Raw genomic sequence first — 13,044 nt, 5'->3', positions numbered from 1 at the left:
GCTGGAATAATCCGCGTCCCTTCGGTGCTCCATGAGTCATAACCAACCGGGTGGCGTGTGGAATTTCCAAATTGTGTCAAGAAAGACGTTTTTAACCCATTTTCCCTTCACCTTTGTCAGTCTGTTGTCGGGAGGAGCCTTTAATAGTGTTTGTGTCTGTGTGCTTCTCCATAGTCTCCCATACGGTACGTGCCCCGAAAATGGCAACTGGTAAGCGTAAGCTTAAAACGTTGTCAATTGCGGAAGAAGTTACCGTCATCGTAGTCGTCGAAAAGGGCGACAAGAATAGAGTGGAAATTGCAGAGCAATTCGGTATTCCCACAAGTACGCTCTCCACTTTTCTGAAAGAAAAAGAAAAGATTTTGAAACTGTACAGTGAGAAGTCATGTGGCCATCAGAAGAGGATGAGGGAATGTGAGTATCCCGTCATTGAACAATGCATTTTGAAGTGGTTTGTGCAAGCGAGGGATAGGAACGTTCCTATTGAATTTGCCAAAGAGTTGGGCCATTCAGAATTTAAAGCCAGCAATGGTTGGCTGGACAAATTCAAGAAAAGACACGGAATTGTGTTTAATAGGCTATGTGGCGCAAGTGCCAGAAAAAGATTGCAGTAATTTGATACAGAAACTGCCAGAAATTGTTCAAGATTACAGTCCTGATGACGTCTTCAATGCACCAGATCTTGAGGAAAATGTGTTTCGGTCCATTGACGAGATTGAGGAGATTGTCGAGCGAGATTAATCGGTGCATTGACGCCAAACGAAGTTAACAGACTTTTTTCTCTAAAGGTAACCTGTTTCGTTGCACTGTTCGATAGTACATACTGTAGATGCATGTACTGCAGCGCTTCCCGATTCATTTTACCCTCGCACCCCCTGTGACGGATGAGGCCAATTTCGCAACTCCTTGGTTTGAGAAGAAGTATGAAAAAATATGAGTTCATATGATAGTTCATAATACCCACGCAGCACTAAGTGCGCGTAAGAGCGGAAGTCATCCGTTTTAACAAGCAGCATATTGCACTGATACGAAATAGCCTGCCCATTTAATTATTTAGGAATGGATAGATAAATTAAGATTTTGTAAAAATAATGTTTTTCATTTGTCTTTCTCGATGGATTCTGCGAGCACCCCCAATCAGGAAGCGCTGATGTAGCCTACATGTATATGTATAAAACGACACTATAATAAACGGTTATACTGTATAATAATTAAGCCGGAAAAATAATGTCCTTGATTAACCCGCGCCTATTATGCCGTTTTCCCCTACTCGTAAACTCCGTAAGTCGAATTTTTTTTCGGGTCCCTTTAAGTTCGTTTTAGCGAGGACCGACTGTAAAAACAAGTGAACATTCTATGCTGTGCACAGTTCCATCTTTTAAAGCAATTTACATTCTACTTACTACCTGTAGTCTAAAACAGTGGGCACTGTAAAGCATCTAGCTGTTTATGCACAGGTCACGGACACAAAAAGTAGTTGGAAAGTGCCAAAAGAAGCAAGAAAATGAGAGGAAGACTATCCTTCTCATTTCTCTGGTCAGCTGTTGAACACAGTAACATACAAATGTTTATTTATTTCAGGCTGCTGCTTTGGTTGAAGAAGAGACTAGAAGATACAGACCCACCAAGAATTATTTGAGTTACCTTCCTACACCAGACTTTTCTGCTTTTGAGGTATATTATTATTATAATTATATATTTTGTTTATGTATAACAATTCCAAGGGAAAGTCTGCTATGTAAAATACTGTACGATATGTCCAAGTTATAGATGTACTGGGGACCCTTATGGCATCCTTGAAGATAATTGGTTTAAGTAGTAGTGTGTCACAAACATATATGTCAGAATTATTGTATAGACTAAACTAAAATCTGAATGTACATTTTGTTGCTTATATATTTTAAAAAACATTTTTAAATATCCTTTTTTGACTACAGTATGGAGAAAGATCCTACAGTGGATTTAGAAAGTATTCAGACCCTTGATTTGCTGCACAGTTTATTGTGTTGTAGATTTAATTTATCATCAGTCTACACTAAGTAACCCATAGTGACAAAGTGAAAATATAATTTTTAGAGAGGTTTCCACTTTTATTAAAAAATCAAAACTGCAATTTCTAATTTGTATTAAGTTTTCAGGCCCTTAATTCAGTACTTTTGCTAAAATTCCTTTAGCAGCAATTTCAGCTTCAGATTTTCTTAGGACGTCTCTATAAGCTTTGCACAACTGGATTCAAGCAGTTTATTCCATTATTCTTTGCAGAGCTTTTACATAAACTGTTACAGTACTAGCTGTGACCTTGTTTGGGGAAAAAAGAAAGCTTTATGCTGGTGTTTACTGGAAGGTCAGAGTACCTGTGTTGTGAAATATTACTAGCACAGTTGACAATATATATGCTGCTGCTGCTACTAAGTATTGTTTTATCAGAGTAAAGTATGGTGTGCTTAAATCTACTCTGAACCATAGTCTTGGATGCAACAGACACAATAAATGCAGGGCCAAGCAAATCAAAAGATGAATTTTACTTACATTTTGCAACAGCTTTAATACTTAATTAGATCACTTTGTGTTATCTTTCTATTATAAAAAAAAATCTTGGAAGACTAGTGAGACTAGGCGTGATCTTCTCAGAAGACAATTTGATGTCCCTTGAGACAACATTTAAAACAAGTTCATGGACATCTAACGAAGCAGTTATTGGAATGCTTTTGGCAGACACTGTGCTCCCAGCTCTTAAAACAACGACAAGCAGAACACGCAGCTTGCCAGCAGCAGCAAGCCAGAAGCAGATCTGACTGCTACTCCTTAGCATGCGTTCAGCCAAACCCCCTCCCCCCTTCACAACGTGAGCAGCAGAGACGCGAAGTGGCAAAAGGACAGCTGCTGTACAGGCTTTTAAATGATTGACACGTCGTGCAACAAGGAGAATATGCAGCAGCAAGCCAGCAGATGATCCAACCGCTTCTCTTTAGCATGCTTTTAGCTAAACCCCCAATCCCCCTCGCCCCCCTACACAACCCGTGCACCGTTATATGTCCTGTGAGAAAGAGATTTAACCACACCTGGAGCCAGAAATAAAGGACAAGTACAGTATTGTTTTTACAAAAGTTTTAAAGTAAAAGTGTAAATAATGCACAAGTAACAATTCCCATAAAAATAACAATCTCTTTAAATTGTATATCCGGTAAACCAAACACGGGGGTGGGCGAGCGAAGCGCCCTAGTTTTACTAAAATGTTCTTATTTTTATTAAATCACAATACTTAATATATTCACAGAAGGTGCATCTTAAGACAAATTTTATATGTGCACATTAACCTTTACCAGCAGTCCCAAAATATTTTTAAATTTACTTCAATGCAAAATAACTAATTACATTATTATACTGTACTATATTTTTGGGAGTTAGCAATTATTTGTTCATTAGACCAATGTGGATGCAAGTTGTTTACCTTGTATCAAGTACAGCTACAGAATTAGTCTGCATGTGCAGCACGCAATAAATCCAACATCATTCAAATTCTTTTGTTTATAAAATTGTACCTGTTTGATTTCATCATACTATATGTTGATTAAAATGTGTTTTGTAATGGTGTCTTAAGATATGATTGTCATCAGATTTGTCCAGCCATACTTTGGCGATATGGGTCAAACCAAAGATTCATACAGTAATGCAGAAAAGAATGTAAGACCACTGTGCATTGTATGTAAAGCTTGAGTGTTCTTGACATCAGCTCTTGGGTTTTTCTTTCGTCTGTTTAGACCGAAATTATGCGCAATGAATTTGAAAGGTTGGCATCTAGACAGCCTATGGAGCTTCTCAGTATGAAAAGGTATGTATAATATTAAGTCTAATATTTTTTAGATTTAATATTCTATCCAGAGTAACCTGTAGGTCAGAATTACAAAGTTTGTATTTTCAGTCTCGGTTACAACTTTTACAATGTCTTGCTTAAGGACATACAGAGAGAGACACCAAACTGGCAACTTATACAGTAGTTCAACAAGCTGAAATACCCACAAAAAATGAATACTCACTAATATGCTTGTCTTGCGGTCTTGCATATATGTTATCATCCAGTTGATGCTCGGAACTGGCCAACTCTATTTAATTTCAAAAGCAACAGGGGCGCGATGGTGCTCAAATATAAAGAATGCTGGCAGTCTCCTCCAAATTGCCCTCTTGTGGTTGTTCCGAGTGTCACGTGGATGATAACATGCATACAAGACCGCAAGATCACATCCCACCCTACCCAGAATGGGGGTGGGTGGGTTAGGGTTGATTTCACCCTCCAGTATTTTTAGTCAACCAATGAGAAATATGTGTTACAAGTTTCATGAAAATCGCTCCAGCCATTCGGAAGTGATGCTGGAACACACACACACACACACACAGTTTCAGAATAGCATTTATGGTGAATGAACGACACTATAGTCTGTAGCTGCCCTGCCATGTGACATGTGCATCCTCTTCTTCTGATCTTTGGAAATCTAGTTACCTTTAATGAATACCATTGCAGAGTACAGTTTAGTTTTTTTTTTTTTAAATGAAGTGTAGTCTATGCATTCATTGGAGTCTTAAAGGCCTACATTTAAGCAATGAGTAAGGGGATATTGAAAGTTAAATTGTTCACTTGACATTTGTAAAAGGTTTTGTCTAGCAATATATGTAAAATGCAACTGTTTCTCTTCCTCAGGTATGAGCTGCCAGCTCCTTCATCTGGCCAGAAAAATGACATTACTGCTTGGCAGGAGTGTGTAAACAACTCCATGGCACAGCTGGAGCACCAGGCTGTTCGTATTGAGAATTTAGAACTCATGCTGCAGTATGGTAGCAATGCATGGAAGCTTTATAATGAGTAGGTGTTCAACTAAGTCTCTAAAAAATATAAACAATTCTCATTCTGTCCTTAGTGCACAATTGTACCCACCCTACTTGATTCATTCATTTGGCTGATTTATTAGAAGCTGGCTGGGCACAGTAGTCCATTATTTGCTATTCCGTATACCTTCATCTTATGTAGTGCCTATGTGACAAACATTCTGACAAATTCTTTTTTTATGCACATTTGTCTCACTTGTATATTAAGTGAGTTAGATCAGGCATGTCAAACTCCCTACCATTGGTGGGCCGCTTCTACTGCCAAAGGTGCGTCAGTGGGCCGCACTGTAACAAATACTATTATACCAAGTTACTGTAGCTTTCTTTCCAATACTGAAAACTTTAAAAAATGTAACACTTAAAGTTTAAAGAAAAGCAATTTATTTCCATACACTCTCCATACAACAGCGTACAATTAGAGTCTTAGCCTCTTAGCTAGGTCCTTATATTATTATATTATATTCATTATATTATGTTCATTGCTTTTATAGGAGTCTTACATTGTGAGATCTAATTCTTTTGTCCCGACACTTGGCATCTCTTGTTAGTAACCGGTTCGTCAATATCAGGCTTGAAATCTTGTGCAGCTGCAACTTTTATGAGGGATGAAAGGTGTTCGACAGTAAGTCTTGAGTAATGTGGGGTTTTGGTAGCTTTTATTAATGAAAACAATTTCTCGCAAAGGTATGTGCTTCCGAACATAGACAGTACTCTCAATGCCAACTTACGGATCTGTACATACGAGGGTGGCAGGCAAGCATACAAGCTTGACACACCATCTTCGTTGTATTTTGCCTTCAGAATAGAATCTGACTGCAGTTCAATCAATTCCATTTGGATATTCTCAGGCGCATTCTCAACGTTGTAAGAGAATAGTGCAAAGTTCTGTTCGTGTGAACTGAAATCACGAAAACGCCCACTGAATTAATTGCTCAGTAATTCAAGTTGGAAAACAAATCCTCCAAAAATCTAATTTTACTTTACTAAGTTTACTTCAAAGTTTATATTGTAAAATAAGCTGATATGCAAAAAGCCACCTGACCTACACTAATTTTACAAACTCAAAATCACAAAAATATGTTAATAAACAACTCACCAACTTCTCGCGTCCACTTCAGATCTTCAGCTGTAGTCTGCACTAACTGTTCGTTACAATACTAGCACAAAATTACATAAATCTAGAGCAAAAAAACGTGAAAATATGCAAGCTATTACTACTCGTGATGGTCAGTTCTGCCCAGTGGCCAGTCCCAGCAGCCCAGCCAGTAGTGTAGCCTAGCAGGGGCGGCCCTGGGCAGAGAGAGAATTGGTGGCCCCTTCGCCCGCCAATGTCAATATGGTATGTTATGCACGGCGTTCCGGACACTGCATAGCCGCCTCGTGCTCATGACACACTTCTATATGCGCATGTCCACAACTTGAAAACCAAGTGGCAGCCTATGATATTCTCATTATGGCAGAACATTATAATACTACATATAGCTTACTTCTCCGACTCTAGCAACATTAGTAAATACAGCGTACTAATTAACAAGAAACACCATGTTTTTCAGCCGCATTGCCGTCAGCTGTGTCGTTATTTTCTCTTTCTGTTTTATATTCAATATATATTGATGTGGCGGTCCTGTGCAGGTGCAAAGTTTGCACATGCCTAAAGCCGCCCCTGCAACCCGCTGCTGCAGCCTAGCACTTCAGTTGTGACATTGCGGCTCATTAACTTTGGTCAAGGCTTGTGGCTATACTAGCAGATGACGTTTCCGGTACCGTAATGCCATGGGAAAACGTGCTTTTGTGAGAAGGCAGAAGTAAAAAGAGTCAATAAGTAACACTGAAGATGCAGAATGAATCAGTCACAAACGATAGTAATCATTTTGTACAAGTTCAGTTCTAACTAGGATCTGTCATGTGGGCTGCATGTGGCTTGGGGGCCGCGTGTTTGACATGCCTGAGTTAGATAACACTAACTCCATTGTGGGATTGAGTCTGTAACTTTCTGGTTTCCTGTTTCTTCTTTAATATAGAATCACACTTCTGCATGTTCAGCTAATGAGTTTAAGTCGACTACAAATTAACAAACTGTGTCCTCTTCTTTGTGACAGCAACCTGGTGCATTTGATTGAGCAAACACAGAAGGAGTTACAAAGGTTCAGGTAAGGAATTTGTCACAGATAAAGGACTTCCAGGTCTTCACTGTATTTGGCCTGTTGTTGGGCCATCTAAGGTGGCTGTCTTTTGCTTACCAAATATTTCTCTTTTTTGTTTGTGTTTTTGTGTAGAATGTTGGAATGTGGAGGGGGAGAATGTAACTGTACATAAGTACCACCATACGCTGGACATTTTATTATGTGATCTGATATTGCAGTAGTTACTGAGACAGGTGTGATTTAGCTGTCACCCATTTGAGCTGTCTTTCCCTGTTGTCTATAGAGTGGGCATAGACTGTACCCCTTGGAAAGAGGGGATCTGTAATGTTTAGGTATTTTGGTTATTGAGAACAGAATGTATAATCTGTTTAACATTCTTGTGTTTATGTGTCTTTAAGTGTACTTTAGCCTTAAAGTCTTGCGGTCAGAAAACACTGTTTTTCTCTTAATTTCTTTTTAAATATTTCATATCCAATATTCACCAAGCTTCAGATTTGCACACGTTGACAAGTGGCAGAATTGTACTTTTTTTCTTCATGTATTAGACCTTTGTGTCTCACTGTGTACTTTTCTGCTCTGCTGCATTTCTTTATTTGTAACTACCACTGCTTCAGTTTAGAGTATAGAAATGTGTGTGTATTTGATAAGTGGCTAATAGATACAGCCAATCAGCATAGTGAAAAATAAGAATGTTATTACAAGGTAGCCATTACATGCTTAACATGAGTGGTTCTCTATCTCTGTTTTCTTTATTGCAGAAAGCAGATCCAGGATTTAAACTGGCAGAGGAAGAATGATCAACTTTCAGGAGGAGCAAAACTGCGGGAGCTTGAGTCCACGTAAGTGTGTGCTGCTTTTATGAGAGTGTATGCGTAGGTCAGTTCTGAAATGCAGTGGTCACAATAGAGGGTGGTAAGAGACAAGAAAGAACAATGATTTTGACTTTGTTGAGGAAGGAAAGAATGAAATTTTAACTCTGCAATTTTTCAAAAGTGTAATAGTAATAAATTCAACACAATGATAAAGTTTAACTTTAACCTTCAATCTAAATTATGTCATACTTTGAACATCAAGCAGCACTAATGCTAACAGCTCTGTAGTGTTTTTATGGGTATTAGGACTGGAAACTATACAAATTCCAACATGAACACTTCAGGTTATATTGCAGTTTAATTACAAAGTTGAAAAGAAGTATGTTCATAAAGCAGTAAATGCACAAGACAATCGAGTAAAAGGAGAGAAATGCAGTAAACAGAATGAGTATTAGAAGCACGTTGTTAAAACCTAAGTATTTTAACATGAATTTGTAGCTGTTTTGCCATGTTAACAAATCGCAAAATATACAGAAATGGTGCCCAAATTACACATGCAAGCCCATTCTTATATATGTTAGGAAACTGGCTTTCTTGCTGTCAGATTTGGTCCCCAAATAGTGAGTACTAGCTCATTTGGGAACATTTGGTGTGATAGGATAACAAAGTTTACTGCAACCTAATTAATTATGTAGTGAAATACCAATGAGGAACAGCAGTGTGTTAACAAGATGCAAAACAAGCATTCCAATTGTGAGGTCAAACTGCAACAACCTACAGCATTGGCAGCATTAGCAAGGAGTAAACGTGCCAATCTAGTGTCCGAGGAACTTGCACAAAGGGCATGTACAGTGTTCTCAGTCAACATTGTTGCTGACAGAGGCCTTCAATAGCTTATCAGTTAGCCAATAAAATGGGTGAAATCAATGTGACTTCAAACACAAAATGTTCCAGAGAAGTAAACAGATACCAACCTTGCCTTTGAGCCTAACTGCTACTGTATAGGCATTGTGACACACTACCATAGTTATTGTATGTCTTCATGATAACTCGCACAGTGGCCGCTTATTCATTGAAGGTCTTAGTCAGTAATAGATTTAACATGAGCAAGAGGCTACCTGAGCACACGTTGATGTTAGAGTGGGTGTTCACGTGCCTGACACTTAAAATACATTAATATGCTTCAATTTCTAAACAAAACTGAATATGGCACTTTCCAGTATTGTTTTGTGACCAGCTTTCACTTAAAATTTAAACACATACTTTCATGCTTAATGCATAAATTTCCTTTTTAGGAGATTTAGCTTTGTCTTAATTTCTACTATATTAAAAAGTTGCTTCTGCTTTTAATGGTTAAGGATTATTAATTGATCAAAAAGTCTGACCATCAATAATGAAAATTTGCATCCCCAGTAGGAACCGTGCATCTTGCAATAACAATCCATAGCTGTGTCCCATTTTATTAATTCAAGCCATTTTAAGGGTACTTCCAAATTCAAAGTGGTTACTTCCCGTCCAGTGGGTAAATATCTCTGTGTGGGATTTGCCAAAGTACCCACTCAGTCCACACATCTGAAGGAATGCTGCAGTGGCCATTTTAAAGGCAACAGTTAACAAACCTGCAAGTCTTTGGAATGTGGAGGATAAACTGGAGTAGACTGAGTTAATATCAAATAGACATGGCAAGAATATACAAATTCCAGGCATATACTGACTGAGCTTTTGTTCTAACCTGGATACCTGGAGCTTTGAGGCACAAATGCTAACCACTGTCCCAGCCAGCTGTCCTAGACAAGCTACCATAGTTATTGCATGTGTTCCTGACAACTCGTACAGTGGCTGCTTATTAACAGGCTGTCTTCCTGTTGGAATCATTAGGTCCAGCTTTTGTATTTGCATAGTTGTATAAAGACCAACAAATCTGAAACCATTCTATAACACCATGTATACCCTTGGGACAGTGTTCTTTTATGATGTTTCCTACTCCAGAGTAAAAACACCTCCATTCACACCGCTAAACTGATTCAAGACATGGTTTTTGTGAATACCTGGCTGAACTCAGATGTCCACCATTGTTCTGTAGTCGCCAAATTTAAACATCATTGTAACTTTGGGAAGTTCTAGAGCACAAATTGTATAGAAAGATTTCTACTTTCTTCATCCCTCAAAGAATTCAAGGCCTTCGTTTTGAAAAATGGTGCAGTATCCCATGCCTGCAGTTCAGGAATTGTGTGACTGCATTCCAAGAAGGTTGTCTTGAAGGCAAAAGGTGGCCATGCTCTGTATTGGGTCCTCTTTATTATATTGTTAGATGTTTTTGTTATTTTGTCAATCTCTCATAAAAAAAAAAAAACTTCAATATAATTCAGCTTGAGTTGTAATGTTACCAACTACTAAAAATGATTCTGACAGCACATTTCCAGGAAATGCTAATTGGTAAACTGACTGTAAGTGGTTTTAACTACATAAAAGTACTTTTGAGTGCCATAAAAATAGAAATAGCCTCAATGGGGCATTAAACAGTATCTACTTCATTTTTATATAGTATTTATGAGGATTGTACTTTACTGGAAATTGTATTTTTTTTTTCTGTGCAGATGGGTATCACTGGTCAGCAAGAACTATGAGATTGAACGAGCTATTGTCCAGCTGGAGAATGAAATTTATCAGTTGAAGCAGCAGCATGGGGATGAGAACAAAGAGAATATCCGTCAAGAATTCTGAGTGACCACGTTTGCTGACGGCTGCTAAATGCATGAGGCACAGCTTCTGAGAGTATGGGATTTCTAAGAGAAACCGTGGGAGCTATGTATGAAATGACTGCTAAAGCTGTGCGACTAGCCCTGCGAGTTAAGGGTGTTAATGATGTAGAAATATGAACTCCTTCCTCTCCCACCCAACATTAGATACTTTAATAATACTTGCTGCCATCTAAATGGAGGGACACTTTTATTTTTATAAATAGCCACAAGATGTTTTTCATATCATGGTAAAATTGTGCTTCTGTTATGTCCACCTTTGTATGGAATTTTAATATAAAAAATGCTTCAATGCCTGTGATTTCTGCCCCATTTTTATGAAGGTCTTTATTTTGCTTTTATTTCATTTAACAAGAGTTAGAAACTGAATGTTTTGAGAGGTGGTACACCGATAATTGCTCTTAAACCTTAGAAGTGGATATTCGCACTAAAATGCTGCAATTCAGCAGGTGAGTTTTTTTTCTCATATTTCATAAAAATTTGTTTACAAAACCTTTTTTTTTCCTTATTGGATGTTTGCTTGTCCAGACATAAGTGCTTCATTGAAACTGCTGCCTTCCACTGTAGGATTTTCATAAACATTTTGTATCTCACTTTTGTCAGTCAGTCGATCCGTTTTTAAATTACACATTAACCACTCTTTCTGTTTTCCAGTTGCTGATCTGTGTGATTTATTTTATTTTAAGTGAATATTTAGTTATTTGAAACCGAGTGAAATATCCGTGACCCTATGTTAGGATATAGGACCCTATGTTAGGATATATTACTCCATTATAAGACAGTGCACACATTATGCACATGTTAAATGCCAAAATACATTTTATTTAAAAAATAAGACAAGAACAGACCTAGTTAATGTTCTACCTACAGCTCTTTAGAGTGTCACCCCAGCTGTAAACACAACGCTTCCACACCAGAATATGTTGCATACATATTAAGCTAAAATGTCTGGCTGGAAATTGGTTGGTGGGTGTTGTAATGTTAGAGTTCATTGATGAATGTTTGTTCATCTTTCTAGGAGTTTTATCAATAGACCCACACACACTATGAGGCCTTGTCTCTGCTGTTATTTAAACCATAATCAGGACATGGAAGTAGCTGGTGCTGGAGTCTGTGTGAGCACGGAGTGTTAGTGAAGGTAGCACCTTGCAGACTAGGTTTGCTCTGATGTACGCACTCCACTTTTTTATTTTTATTACAGCAGCTGGTAATATGTGTTCTTCCTAAATCCAGATGCCTTTGTAATGCTGAAGAGCTTCAGCTGAACTGGTGATAGATTAGGTCCAGTTAATATTACTTTCTGTATACTTTGTGTATTATTTCCCTTTCACATCTTCATGTTTTCACACCAAACTGGTTTATCTCAGTTTACTGGATAGAGGGCAGTGTTTCAGTTACACAAGTATTTTGTATGCTGTGTATGATACATGGTACAGACATAAATATTGGTTACATAATTGTTTCCCTGGGGACATATCATCTTTAAAGTTGCTGTTAAGTACACTGTTTGAAATAGTAACATTTACTCTGCAATGATTAAGAGGTACATTTTTTAGTTTATAGTTGACTTGATGGTTCCTGTGATTTTTAGAAAAGTACTGGAATTTGTCATTCTCTCCAGGGCTGGTACCTCCCTTGTACCCTAAGCCTGATTGATCAGGTTTGAAAATGTTGTTGCCCTATGTCACAGAGTCATTAAATAACAATTTTAAGTATATAGCACCCTTTTGTTGTTTTCTTACTGTCTGTATAGAATACTCGCTGTGTTAACCTGGTATAATACGGGTATAAAATTAATATTCTTCCAATTTAACATTGCAATCTATTGAAATGGGAAGACAGCATTACCTATTTCTTTAAGTAATTCCAGCACTTTATAGGGATTCTATTATCTGTAGTAGATTGAGTTTTCTTTAAGCTATGTTCCTTGTAACAAACTCAGATATACAGAGTAATAAGTTTTTGAATAGAAATGAATAAAAATTGATGTTTTTATTCAGGTGTTGGCAACATTCACAGTTAATGAGACGCCTAACGGGACAAGAGCTCATTTGTTGAGTTCTAGCCAGAATGTTGTGAAGTGAACCACAGCAGGTAATCTGAGCGTATCTAATGTACTTTCTGTGAAAAGAGCTTGCCTTTTTATTTCTTTATGTGGGAATTGATATCGTTGAAAAGTAAGATTTAAGTTACTTAATTTTATCCAGGCCTCTGTTCTTAGCCCATATTACACCTTACAAAGATGATTGGTTACATCAATGGCTCTCAAGTTCAGTCCTAAAGGCCCCCTGAGGCTGCACGTTTTCATCCCAACTAATTTATTCAATTATTTTGACTTTTTGTATAAATCCAGAAGTTGCAGATTGGTTATGCTAACATTTTGTTGAATGAACCAGGAATGTCTGTATTAGTTGCATAAAAAAAAATCATTTTTTGCTTTTATATACT

At 37.7% G+C, this 13,044-nt stretch overlaps 1 protein-coding gene across 1 annotated transcript in view; it reads left to right on the top strand.

Annotated features, from left to right (window-relative positions):
- Nucleotides 1-12,311, top strand: part of bcas2 (BCAS2 pre-mRNA processing factor) — a 30,495-nt gene extending 18,184 nt beyond the window's left edge. The window contains exons 2-7 of the mRNA XM_039747292.1: nucleotides 1,582-1,674; nucleotides 3,762-3,832; nucleotides 4,697-4,858; nucleotides 6,981-7,031; nucleotides 7,784-7,864; nucleotides 10,435-12,311. Coding sequence (XP_039603226.1) covers nucleotides 1,582-1,674; nucleotides 3,762-3,832; nucleotides 4,697-4,858; nucleotides 6,981-7,031; nucleotides 7,784-7,864; nucleotides 10,435-10,561 — 585 coding nt within the window. The 3' untranslated portion in view covers nucleotides 10,562-12,311. The remainder of the gene's footprint in view (nucleotides 1-1,581; nucleotides 1,675-3,761; nucleotides 3,833-4,696; nucleotides 4,859-6,980; nucleotides 7,032-7,783; nucleotides 7,865-10,434) is intronic.
- The last annotated feature ends 733 nt before the right edge of the window (nucleotides 12,312-13,044 follow it).

The sequence above is a fragment of the Polypterus senegalus genome, chromosome 3, assembly GCF_016835505.1.
Source record: "Polypterus senegalus isolate Bchr_013 chromosome 3, ASM1683550v1, whole genome shotgun sequence".
NCBI lineage: Eukaryota > Metazoa > Chordata > Cladistia > Polypteriformes > Polypteridae > Polypterus > Polypterus senegalus.
The sequence above is the reverse complement of the archived record's forward strand: the minus strand, read 5'-3'. Positions and strand labels throughout refer to the sequence as shown.